This window comes from Mustela lutreola, chromosome 9 (assembly GCF_030435805.1).
Source record: "Mustela lutreola isolate mMusLut2 chromosome 9, mMusLut2.pri, whole genome shotgun sequence".
Classification (NCBI taxonomy): Eukaryota; Metazoa; Chordata; class Mammalia; order Carnivora; family Mustelidae; genus Mustela; species Mustela lutreola.
Genome location: NC_081298.1, coordinates 79,840,894 through 79,852,972, shown reverse-complemented (window position 1 = coordinate 79,852,972; position 12,079 = coordinate 79,840,894). Strand labels below are relative to the sequence as shown.

Genomic DNA, 12,079 nt, shown 5'->3' with positions numbered 1-12,079 from the left:
CCAAGGCTGATTCAAACCCAAGACCTCACATGCCAAGCATGCCATCTTCGGCCTGGGGTTCAGGCGTGTCTGGGAACTGGGGTGAACGGCTGGCAGAGGAGGGCAGGCGCCAAGGCGGAGAGGGCACTCGGAGGAGGGGGCGCAGACCCGGCTGCTCAGAGCGCTCTCCCGCCCAGCCTGCGGCGCCCCGCTCAGCCCTTGCGCCTCCCTCGGCTCTCTCCTCCGCCCCCCTTCGCCCTCCCCCTTTCCCTCCCTTACTCCTCCTCCGCCTCCTGCCGCCGCAGCCGCTGCCAGAACTCGCCAGTTCAGACCCACCGGGCTGCCCTCCCCTGCCGCTCTCCCCTTGCTGCCCAGGCTCGGAGAGCAGCGCGGCCGCGCAGGTAGGAGCCCCTGGCGCCCTCAGTGCCCGCCGGGCTGCGCGCAGGGAAGTAAGTGGGGTAACCTCAAGGGTGCCGGGTACCCGAGAACTGCCCCCGGACTGTGCAAGATCTCTCAGGCAGAGAGGGAGGTGGAGGTGTGCGGTCTCGGAATGCGATCTGTCAGCATGTGCGAGTACTGGGGTGACATCTGTTTGGATGGGCAAGTGTGTGCGCGTCCGCAATCAGCCGACTGGGCTGTGCCCATAAACGAAGTTTTGAAAGTTTCAGGGGGCTAATGTACGAGATTTAAGCCGCACCTGGATTCCACAGGAGCTGGTGAAAAGCGGGAGCGCAGAGCAGCTCCCGGGGCTGCAGCCTGTTAACTTAGGAGAGGGAACCTCACCTCCCCCGGGGCGCCAGGTCGGCCGCCTGGAAACTGTACGCGGCTGCGGTGTGGTCCGCGGGTTCTGGCTCTAGGCAGCCGGATCCTGAAGGTAGCGTGCCGGGTACCAAGGGACTGATAAGGCACCGAGAATCGGACGCTTGGGGCAGCTCCTCCGCACGACCTGGGGCTTTCACACGAAACTGCGCGAAGAGAATGGCACGGAAATGCCACTTTGAGGGTTTGTTCGGGGAATAGAAGGAACTCTGAAGGGCAGGTATTCTACTAGGGGAGGAGATAGCTCTTGAGTTTTGTTTTGGTGTTTTGCTTTAAAAAAAAGTTTGAGGTCAAGGTAATTTGTATTAGTTCACAGGTATTTCTGCTAAGCTGTGCAAGGAACTTCACTAGTTGGAGGTGAGCATATAGGCAAAACCTGAATATTCAAGAAATATGAGATTTGCTGCCCCACCTCCTCTCTCTCTCTCTTTCTCTCCCCCCCCCCGTGTGTCTGTCTGTCTGTCTCTCTCTCTTTCTCTCTCTCTCTCACACACACACACACACAATAAATGCACCATCTCCTTTGAAATTAATTACCCTCTATTCTACCCTTCCACACCCTTTCTGGAGCCTGTTGTGAAGGAACAGTAGAAATTCCTCGCTGAATATCCTTTGTATATGTTCAGCGCAGCTGGATGGAGTAAAGTGAAATGTAACTCTGCAGCCGTTTTTACAGTCTTTGGTGCCTCCTTTGGCCCAGGGAAGGTTGAGGTGGGGGAGGGGAATGAGACAGGAGATTGGAAATCGGGTATGATGGAACCTCAGCCTCTCCCTCCTGCCCTTCCTTGCTTATTACTGCACAGCTAAAGTTTTGTTATTTCCCCTGCAGCAGATACTAAGCATCAGTTTGTCCTGTGCTTTCTTTGAGATTCACGATGTTGAAAGCCCTTTTCCTAACTATGCTGACTCTGGCGCTGGTCAAGTCACAGGACACTGAAGAAACCATCACGTACACGGTAAGGGGTGATGGAATTTGAGATAAGTGCGGTTCAGCGGGATTCGGTGACACAAGGGTGACTTTATCCACCCCTGCCAGTGTATGTGGTCTGCAGGCTGTGGAGGGTAATAAATTAAACAACTCTTTAGTGTGGTTCACATTTAAGATTTGTTTAAATCACCCGTGGTCCCTCCAAAATTTCATTTAGATCACCAATTGAGATAGGGACCAAAATGTAATGATTTCTGGCAAGACTGAAAAAGGAGACCCTTTTAAAACAAAAACCAAAGTAAGCTACATGTTTCTAACACATCCAATAAATTAATGAGGGTAAGGAATTGGAAAGCCTGGATTCCTATATACATGTAGATAAAACCAAAACTTGCAGAGTAAGACAAGTCAAATAAAAACAAACATCACAAAAGCACATACCTCATTTGTATATATGACTTATGTTCTCATGTAAATGGCCCTTATTGAATTTATAAAGACTATATATATCCATTTATAGTATAACTGATAATTCATATAAATGCCCTTCAGGTAGAATTTATGTGCTACCAGGATGCGTATTGGCTAAAGTGGTCTTAAAATGCATTGTGTGAAATTTGGTTTTGCAAATTTGCATTTTCTAATTAATTACATCTGATTATTTCCAAGTAATATTTGATTAATTAGTTGATTGCATAGATATTACCAATGTTTGATAAAATATCGAAAATATCATCTGACTATCAGGAATGGATGTAGTGAGAACAGAGGGCAGTACTTAACCTCATTTCCAGTGAGTTTGTTTACACCTCTGTTTTCTCTTTTCTTTTTTTGTTTGTTTGTTTTTGTTTTGTGTCTTCTAGTCTTTAACCAGTGTCATGAGGCAAGTGACATTTGTCCTGGATCACAATATGAAAAACATATTTTTCTACTTGCTCCCAATTTAAAATGAAGTAATCCTACTCAAAAGAATGTGAAAAATTTTTGAAAAAAGAACTCCTAAAAGTGAGCTAATGTCAATTACTGATAATAAACATTATCTCACTTTTTGGTATCCTATTATCCCCGAAATGTTAGTATTCTTCTGGAAAATGTTCTTTGTTGTTGTTCAGATCAACTATAAATCAAGTAGGATTTCACATAAATATTTTGTTAACTTAATGATAAATGTAGTTGCTTCCTCTGCTGAAGATAAATAAAGCATGAGAAATGAATACATGTGCTGTTTATCTTCAAATGAGAATGTTTTGTTATTCAGGCTAAACTTACTACTTTCTTAAGGAGCTAAAGTTAAATTAACTACCCATTTTTATATTCATCCAATAAAATATTTTATTGCTTTTACAGTTGCTTATCTTATACCCCCTTCTCTTTGGTTCATCAATTAAATCACAATTATCTTTAGCAGAGAAAGGTCCCTGTGGATTAAACACTAGAGTTTTAGACCACTAACTAGGGTTCATTATTATTATAGCAGATTTTCCAGATATGACATCCTTTTTGTTCTAAAATTAGGTCTATTGTCTCTTGAACTGTGTATGCCTAATAATTTATGGTTAAAGAATAAAATATAACTGCTCTGTGAGTACCCTGTTGTGGGGATACTATCTCCTTTCATTTCCATAACAAAGGTTGAGGGAAGTGGTATCATCTTCCTTTTACCAATAGCAGAACTGAAGATTAGAGAGAGTATCTAACTTGCTGAAGGCTACACAGCCAGCAAGTGGTCTAGTCAGTCTAGGCTTGTTTAATAGCAGATCCATATTAAATATACTGGAACTAAATACCTATCACAATCTGCATGCCCTCTCTAGTTAGCAAATAGATTATTCAGTGTACTGTCATTGTGCCTGACTTGAAAGGTACTTTTTGGAAAATTGAGCTCATATTCACAAGATAGCATCATATCCCCTTTCCATTTTAAAGTTAGGGTTCATTCAACCATTTACTTGCCAAGTAGCTACCATGCACATAAGCAGTTCTTACACCAGCAAAAGAACTTGTTTACTAAGAAAATCTAGACCTTTACCTCATGGAATTTACGCTGGGAAAATACTGTTGAACTACAAAGTTCCTAAGCAAGTACACGTATTATAATTGTATCAATTATATAAATGCTAAAGAGATAGAAAAAGCAAGGAAGTAATTAGTGTGAGCACTGGCATATTGGAAGAGGTCAAGTTCTGTGCGGAATCTTGAAAGAAGTAATGACGTCAGATTAATCTAGAATGGCTGAAGAGGCATCGGAATCAGAGAAAGTGACATGATCAAAGTCTAGGGGTAAAAACAACCCAAGACAAGTTGAGGAGATGACAAGTTTAGGTGGGCTGGTGCTGGGTGCTGAGGGAGCCCAGAGATGGCAGAAGTGGGAGGTGAGAGGTCTGCAAGTCAGTATGAGGTCTTAAATATAGGAGTAATACAATCAAGAGAGCAAGGAAGATTGTTTTGGAGGCTGTGTGCAGCACACAGAGATATGGAGGACAGCCAGACAGCCTTGCCTATTCACGAGGCAAGAAGGCTTACACACCAACATGGTAGATACAGACATGGACACGAAGTCAGCAGAGTTTAAAGGAAAATAAATGGAAAAGTCAGTGTGCGTGTTACAGTTATAATCCAAGGTCCTAAGAAGGGTGGTGGCGCTCTGGGCAGGTTGGAGAAACTAGAAAGAATTAGCTTCAGAGATAAAGTGAGTATAGTTTTCACCCTGTGAAGTTTCAGATCCCACTAAAACATTTAAACTGAGCTGTCTCCATTCAGCTATTTACTTGCCGAGCATCTGTTGTGTGCATAAGCAACTCTCAGCTCTATTAAAAGAATTCAAGTATTGGTTTGTTCGCTCTACTTTTGCTCTATCTTTCCTGAAGCATCTTCCTCAAATCTGCATCTGTTCAAATATTTTCCTGAGCTTAAAAATGCTTCAGGGAAAATAAGTAAATAAAATTATTCAGAGGCCTCTTATCACTTATAGTAGTGTTTCTCAAGAAGTAGCCTATAGGCAACCTGTGTCAAAATCACCTGGGATGCTTGTTAGGAATTCAAATTCCAAGTCTCCTACCCAGACCTGCAGAATCTGATCCTTTGGGTCTGCATTTTAATAAGCACCCTGGGTGACTTAAGCTTGATCATAAAGCTTGAGATTCGCTGACATTCAAGGTAGGAATTGGTTCCTTCTTGTCCCTCTAACTGCATGCCCCCACTCAGACTACTTGCAGCTCTTTCTGTCTTTAACAGTGTTGCATCTTTTTTCTCATGGTCCCTCCTCCTAGAATTCCCACATTTCCCTGGAAAGATCCTGTAAGACCCAATTCATTTGTGACTTCCCCATAAAGTCTTCTCTTCCACTCTGTCATGCCTCACACACAGCCCTGGACAGAGTTCATCACTCTTTCCACATATATGTATGGGTCGCAGCACCTGACATCTTGCTCCAACTTGTCTACCTGTCTGTCTGCTCTTCTGTCTGTGAGCCACTTGAGGACAAGGACAAGGTCTTCATGATCTTTGCATGCCCAGGGACTAGAACGGTGCCCCATAGGAGAAGGTACTCAGTAGATGGTTTGTTTAGTGAGTGAACTAGAGAGGACTCGTAGGGATTGAAGCTAGGAGGTGGGCCATGGTGTGAGTGGGAGGCTTGAGACTCAGCTGAACAGGTAAGGAAAGGCAGGTGCTGGAATGCTCTAAGAGAACTGAGAGAGGAGGGGAAGAGTCAAGGGCTAAATAAAGGAACTTGGTTGATTTTTTTTTCTTTTTGGCAAAGTTTTTAATGTGGAAGAAGGGCAAATAAAGCAAAAAAAAAAAAAAAAACAAAAAAAACAGGCATTCAAGGAGATTAGGGAAGATCAGTATTGAAACAGAAAAGAATTCTGAGATGGTGATGGGCAACTGTACCCAATACAACACAAGAGTTGAGGCAGCTGGTGATTGAGAAGGGAGCCCGGAAGCGATGCAATGCACAGATTTGTCAAAAGAAAAAGAGAGAGAGAGAGAGAAAGAGAGAGAGAAGGAAAGAAAGAAGGAAGGAAGGAAAGAAGGAGGGAGAGAAGGAAGGGAGGGAGGGAGAAAATCTAGGGAATGTTAAACTATCCACCTCATGATCTAGCTGGGACTCTAGAGCAAGGATTGTTGTCATAGGAATGAAGCTTTTAGAGTGACTTCTTAGGAAGTGGATACACCCATTAACTGTCTCCTGGCCCCATCTTTGATGTTTTCTTCACAGCAATGCACAGATGGATATGAGTGGGATCCTGTAAGACAGCAGTGCAAAGGTGAGCCAACTTCAAAGACTTCCCGTCTGAACATAGATTTCTGTCTCCATCTCATGTCACTCTTCCTGTCCTCTTTGTACTCTACAAAAAAAGGTGTGAGTGTATATTTACATGTTCTGTGTTCCCTCTGAGAAGATTCCTGATTTATTTTATTGCTGACCACAGATATTGATGAATGTGACATTGTCCCAGACGCTTGCAAAGGTGGAATGAAATGTGTCAACCACTACGGAGGATACCTCTGCCTTCCTAAAACAGCCCAGATTATTGTCAATAATGAGCAACCTCAGCAAGAAACACCCGCTGCGGAAGGCGTGGGTGCAGCGGCCAATGCAGCCGCCTCGTCAGGGACAGGCGCTGGGGGCGTGACAGCCACGGGCATGGCAGCCAGTGGAGTGATGCCCGGGGGCGGCTTCGTGGCCAGCGCTGCTGCAGTTGCAGGCCCCGAAGTGCAGACTGGCCGAAATAACTTTGTCATCCGGCGAAACCCAGCTGACCCTCAGCGCATCCCCTCCAACCCTTCTCACCGGATCCAGTGTGCAACAGGCTACGAGCAGAGTGAGCATAACGTGTGCCAAGGTAAGCATGACTTATTATGCTAATGAGAACGTTTTTGTCCAAGTGCACCTCGTGGTGAGGATTAACAGCGCCAGTTTACTGAGAACTTCCCACACGCCATGGTGCCCAGTGCTTTGCCTGAATTATCATTTAATCATGGCAAAAATCCTAAAAGGTGGTTGCTGCCTGTATCGATTTCATTTTACAAATGAGGAAGCCGTGGCTCGGAGAGGGGGGTCATCAGTGGTTCTCAACCATAACAACCATCTATAGTCACTTGGGAGCTTTTAAAACCTCCATATCCAAGCCACACCCCAGAATAGGTTCTGGGCCTCCCTATTTTTTAAAGCTTCGCACGTGGTTCCAAGCCTGCAGCCAAGTTTGGGAATCAGGGGTCACACGGGTGGTGAGAGTAGAACTAGCCTTCAAACTCAGGCAGGCGGAGCCAGAGTCAACAGCTGTCAGAAGGAACAGTCAGGTTATTCATTTGGACTTTGAAATTGTGCATCAAGCTACTCCATAAATGTCCTCCTTTGGGTTCTCAAGTTTTCTTTTCATTGAACTTGCCACTAATTTATTTTTCTCACTGAGGAATAAAGAAATGGGACTTTTGTTTCTCGTTACCTTTGAGGAGTCTTCCCCACTCCACATTTCTATCGTTTTCAGTTCTCATCTGAGTCCATTTCTCTTATATCACTTGCACCATGGCACCATCTGCTTGGGTTTTTCTGTTTATTTTCTCAAAGAGTACACATTACTGTGTATTCTAGAAACAGCTGTAGACTCATGCTAACAAAATGATAAGAATCTTGGGCTTTGAAGATGTGTAGGATATTAGTTAACTCGACTGTGCTATTAGATTTTGTTTCCCTTTTCCTACTTAGCCAACCCTTTCAGATCTGCCTGGTGTGGAGCTCGTTACTGACAAGGGCCATAGGAGCCCCAGACTCCTTTTGCACAGCCCTGGGGCTGACAGAGTAGACCCCATTTTATACCACAGGTGCATGGTACATACTGGCCAACAGAAAGGGTCCAGGAGTTTTTAACCTTCTACCTGTTCCGAGTGAGGAAAAGAAGCATCTTCTGTTTCCCTGAGATGCTGCCCTTTATGCGCTGGTGTGGAGTTTTATATACTGTATGAGATAGATTTGAAATGGCTTATAAATGAAGGACCCCTATCATACCCTGACTTTTAATATTTTATATTTTGTGTTCAAATTTTTAAGTACCCCACATCAAGAGCTAACCCATGCCGTGATGGTGTCACTTTTCAGAGGGTGCATCATATTAGCATCTGTTTTGTGTTACTGCCATGAGTCAGAATTCCAATAATGATGATGAATGCTTCAGCATCTGCTTGATATTCCGATATTTAATTTAAGGATTATGTCAAGGAGATAGCCTCATGAGGTTACTTTATGTATATGTGTTTGAGTGAATATTGATAAAAAGTATCTTGAGTTTATTTAAGACAGCAACTTTTAATTGTGTTATTTAAATATCTAGTTGAATTGGAAGGTTTGGTGATGTTTTTCCTGAAACTGGAAAGTGATACTGAAGTTTTTTTTAAGTATGGGCTTTTCTATACTGAATTATTTTTCATGCTCCAGTTATATATTTTAATGGTACTTAGGAGAAAAAAATAAACAGAAAAATGAATGGGTCATTTCCCAAAGTGGCTTATACCTTTCATTGGCAAATATGGTTGAATTTAAGAACAATGCCTAGAACTGAATGAAGAAGTTCTAGGATAGAGTATATTCAAGACTTACAAGATTCACTTGGTTACAGTAGAAACTGCATAATAAAATGTGAATAATAAAAATGAAATCTATTTAATTTTTTTAAAAAGACTTAGACCTTACAAAATTACTTTTCACAGATTAAAACATTTGTAATTCTTAATTCTGTGAGAATTTTTTTCTTTAGTTATAAGCTAAAACTATTAAATGCCTGGCTTATGATAGATGCTAAAAACATACTTACTGATTGTTTGCACACAGGGTATCTCTAACCCAACTGTTCTATATAATTCAACCAATTTCTTTAAGACTTGGGATTGGGGTCTGTATCATTGAAAGCAGGGTTAAAAGTTTTTTGGATGACTTAAGGCTTAAGTTGGATTTCTTCCCACCTCACAATTTTGCAAAGTGCCCATAAATGTGGATTTACTTAATTGTTGATAAAAGGGGTTTATTTCATATGATAACAACAGGATAATCTGTCTAGGGAATCTGACTAACATAAGTGGAGTCACACTTGTGCCCGTTTATTATTGAGCTAATCAAACATGCAGTCCAGCTTCTTCTAATTGCCTGCAGATGTATGACATTCTCATTCCAGGCCAGCAGCACAAAATAATGTTTTATAACCAATGTGAAAGTGCGGGGACCTCCGCTTAAAACAATAATGTGCTCCAAGGACCTATATTTCTGACATCATTGTAGAGTTTGAAGAGCCTTCTGTTTTAATAAAGTTCTCCACTCCCTTTTAAATGTTTCATACTATGCCCAGTAATCCAAACACATTTACCATGGTTGCTGGATCGGAATAAATGAATGCCTGCAGATGAGTCACATTTGTATTAAAATTATTTCTTTTTTCCACATATATTTTTCAACAGGTACAGTTTATCATTACATAACCTAAAGCTGAGGGGATTTTTTTATATAATGGCTGAAATCTGTACTGTGCTTTGGTGTTAAAGTCAATTGTACCTTTGAACACACTAGTACCAGTTACAGATGATGCCTAATAATTTAACTACCTGTAGATATTTTAAGTGTATTCTATTTCACAAATATATTGTTAAAAATTTTATTTCTTTATTTTTGGAGAAAGACATAAAGAAAGTGCGCAGAGGGGAGGGCAGAGAGAGAATCAAGCAGGCTCCCCCTGAGCATGGAGCCCCACTCAGGGCTTGATCTCACAACCCTGAGATCACAACCCGAGCTGAAATCAAGAGTCAGATGCTTAAATGACTGAGCCACCCAGGTGCCCCTATTTTATAAATATGTTTTTAACCAGCCCTCTGTGTTTTAACAATTAATGAAAACATGATTTTTTTTTACTCCTTTTTCATGTATTTGTCCAGAATTTTTCAGTGTTGTGCAAAAGCAGGAGGTTTAAAAAGCAATATTACCTCCAAATATCAGTTCACACTGAGGAATTTTTTTCAGACAATTTTTGCCAACCATGGGTGATACTGGGGGAGAAATTTGCACTGAGAATTTCAAATGACAGGCACCATCCTTGACAGCTATAAAAACTGTCATGGATATCATCACAAACTACATCACAAAAACTACATGAATACCATTGTATTGTCACATACCTGGAGTCATATATAAATAAATTTTTAGAAACTGTTTCTCCATGAGCTATCATCTACATAAAAGTCAACAGATACTCATCTGCTCCAAAAGGGAGATGAATGAATGGGGAATAGATTATAACCCATTGATGGGTCACTTAATCTTTCTACAACTTTATTGTCTACTCTCTGTGTATCTTCCTTAAAGGCAATGGATTTCAAAATCACTAGTTCATGTTAAGAAAGGATTTTTAAAAGCATATATAACTTTCTAAAAGCCTCATTCTCGTAGAAAAATATCATTTGGGAACTGGCAAGTAGGAGAAAGTATTGATTGCTCAGTTTAAAGGAATTTGTTTACTTAATTCAACTTTCAAAAAATTAAACATAAAGTATTTTGTATAGCTGATAGTTAAGCCATTACTAAAATCGGTCAGGATTCCCAGGTATCATTACTAACTTGCCAAAGAAACTGAAACATTAAAAAATCAACTTGATACAAATGCCTAATGAAGCTGATTATGGACTCAAGCCAAGTACAGTACCTGGCTTGTATTATATAAAGTATAACTGACAGATGTGAAAACACAACCCAGGGTTTCCAACTGTCTCTGTTGAACCAAGACTGTCCTGGTTCGAAAACTGAAACCCCCGCATTCTGGGAAATGCCTCTGTCCTCAACAAATGGGGTGGTTGATCACCCTAGTGCACCCCAATAACTGAATCTCTTGCACCTCACAGCCAAGAGTGAGAACTTCTCAACGTTAAAGCCATTTTTTTTTTTTCAGGTGATGGCACTGCTTGTCCAGTGAAATTGTTTTTTTTTTTTAATTTGTTTTGAATTTTCAAAAACCAAACTTCCCTGATTTTTAAGTGCCTGGATGGGGACTTCCCTTGCCGTTGTCCAGATCCCATTTGCTGGTTTGTCAATAAGCAAGTTTCCCCATTGTTCTAGACTTTGCATGTGCCAAATACCTAGATATTAGCACCTACATACTGAGATACATGTCATACAATAGGTAGCTCATCTTTCCACATTTCTTCTGGGGGAAAAAAATGTACCACACAGCCAAATTAATTATCATGCTTCAACTATAAATTTTTGTCAAACTGAAAAAAAAATTTAGCTGTATTTTAAATGATTTCATTTTTATCACTGTTGTCTGTGATTCAAGAGCAACTAAAAAGCCAAAGAGAAAAAATTGCCTTTTTGTAAAGCTTAAAGGAACAACAAAAAAAAATTATGCTCAGGGTTTAAAAAGCTCTGCATTGTTGGGGATCACCTATTATCTTTTGTACATTTCTTTATAAACATAAGGATAACTAAAATACTATTTTGAAAAGGAAAAGTTATTATCTATACATGTACTTTTAAAAAGAGAAACTTGAACTAACATGTACAGATTCTCAGATGCTAGGGACGTCTTTCTTTGACTTCTTTCATTTGAAACTTATATGATCTCATATACAAAAGAGGACTTATAAATTATAGTGTAATCAAGTGGCTTAACATACCTGGCATTGTCATAACAAAAGAGCTTTCAAACACTTATCTTTTGGGGTTTTTTTTTCTTTTTTGGATCCTCAACGAATGTCATTAGGGTTTCTCTTTGTTTTGGTTAGTTTTGTGAGGAAGCCCAATTTTTGTTACGTATAATTATACAACCCAGTGAAGAACTCTGATCTTAGAAAATAGGTATTTTGCAAAAGGAAGACTATAATTGAGTAAATTATGATATTAACAGAAACAAATACTTCAAGCAGAAAGGAAAATGGGTATTTAGCCTGCTTACTGCTTTTCATTGCTTTTAGTTGTTAATTGCCTTTGAGTATCTAAAAATTCTCTAAAGCCATGTAAATAAATGGGAGTCGAGTTTGTAGGGATAACTTAATAACTTTCTAAATAAGCTGATGCAGTGCAATAGAAGTGACTGATTTTTCTCCTGAAAAATCTAGCACAGTTTCATAATTTACTTTTCCAAATTACTATAGTCACTGGATGCCTAGTTAATTTAAGACATTTCTAATACAGGTGCCTAGGTGGCTCAGTTGGTTAAGTTGGACTCTTGGTTTCAATTCAGGCATGATGTCAGGGTCATGAGATCAAGCCCCACTACAGGCTCCAGACTCAGTGGGGAATCTGCTTGACATTCTCTTCTCTCCCTCTCCCTCAGCTCCTCCCCCTTCCTCATGCACATGTACTGTCTCACTCTC

The 12,079-nt window shown here is 40.8% G+C and overlaps 1 protein-coding gene across 3 annotated transcripts in view; it reads left to right on the top strand.

Annotated features, from left to right (window-relative positions):
- The first annotated feature begins 235 nt into the window (after positions 1-235).
- Positions 236-12,079, top strand: part of EFEMP1 (EGF containing fibulin extracellular matrix protein 1) — a 61,263-nt gene continuing 49,419 nt past the window's right edge. The window contains exons 1-4 of one of the 3 annotated variants that reach the window (XM_059187714.1): positions 236-380; positions 1,667-1,754; positions 5,946-5,994; positions 6,160-6,573. In XM_059187714.1, the coding sequence (XP_059043697.1) occupies positions 1,674-1,754; positions 5,946-5,994; positions 6,160-6,573 (544 nt within the window). In that variant the 5' untranslated portion in view covers positions 236-380; positions 1,667-1,673. Of the gene's footprint in view, positions 381-1,031; positions 1,156-1,666; positions 1,755-5,945; positions 5,995-6,159; positions 6,574-12,079 lie in introns of those variants that run through there. The other 2 variants (XM_059187711.1, XM_059187712.1) reach the window with 2 other exon arrangements.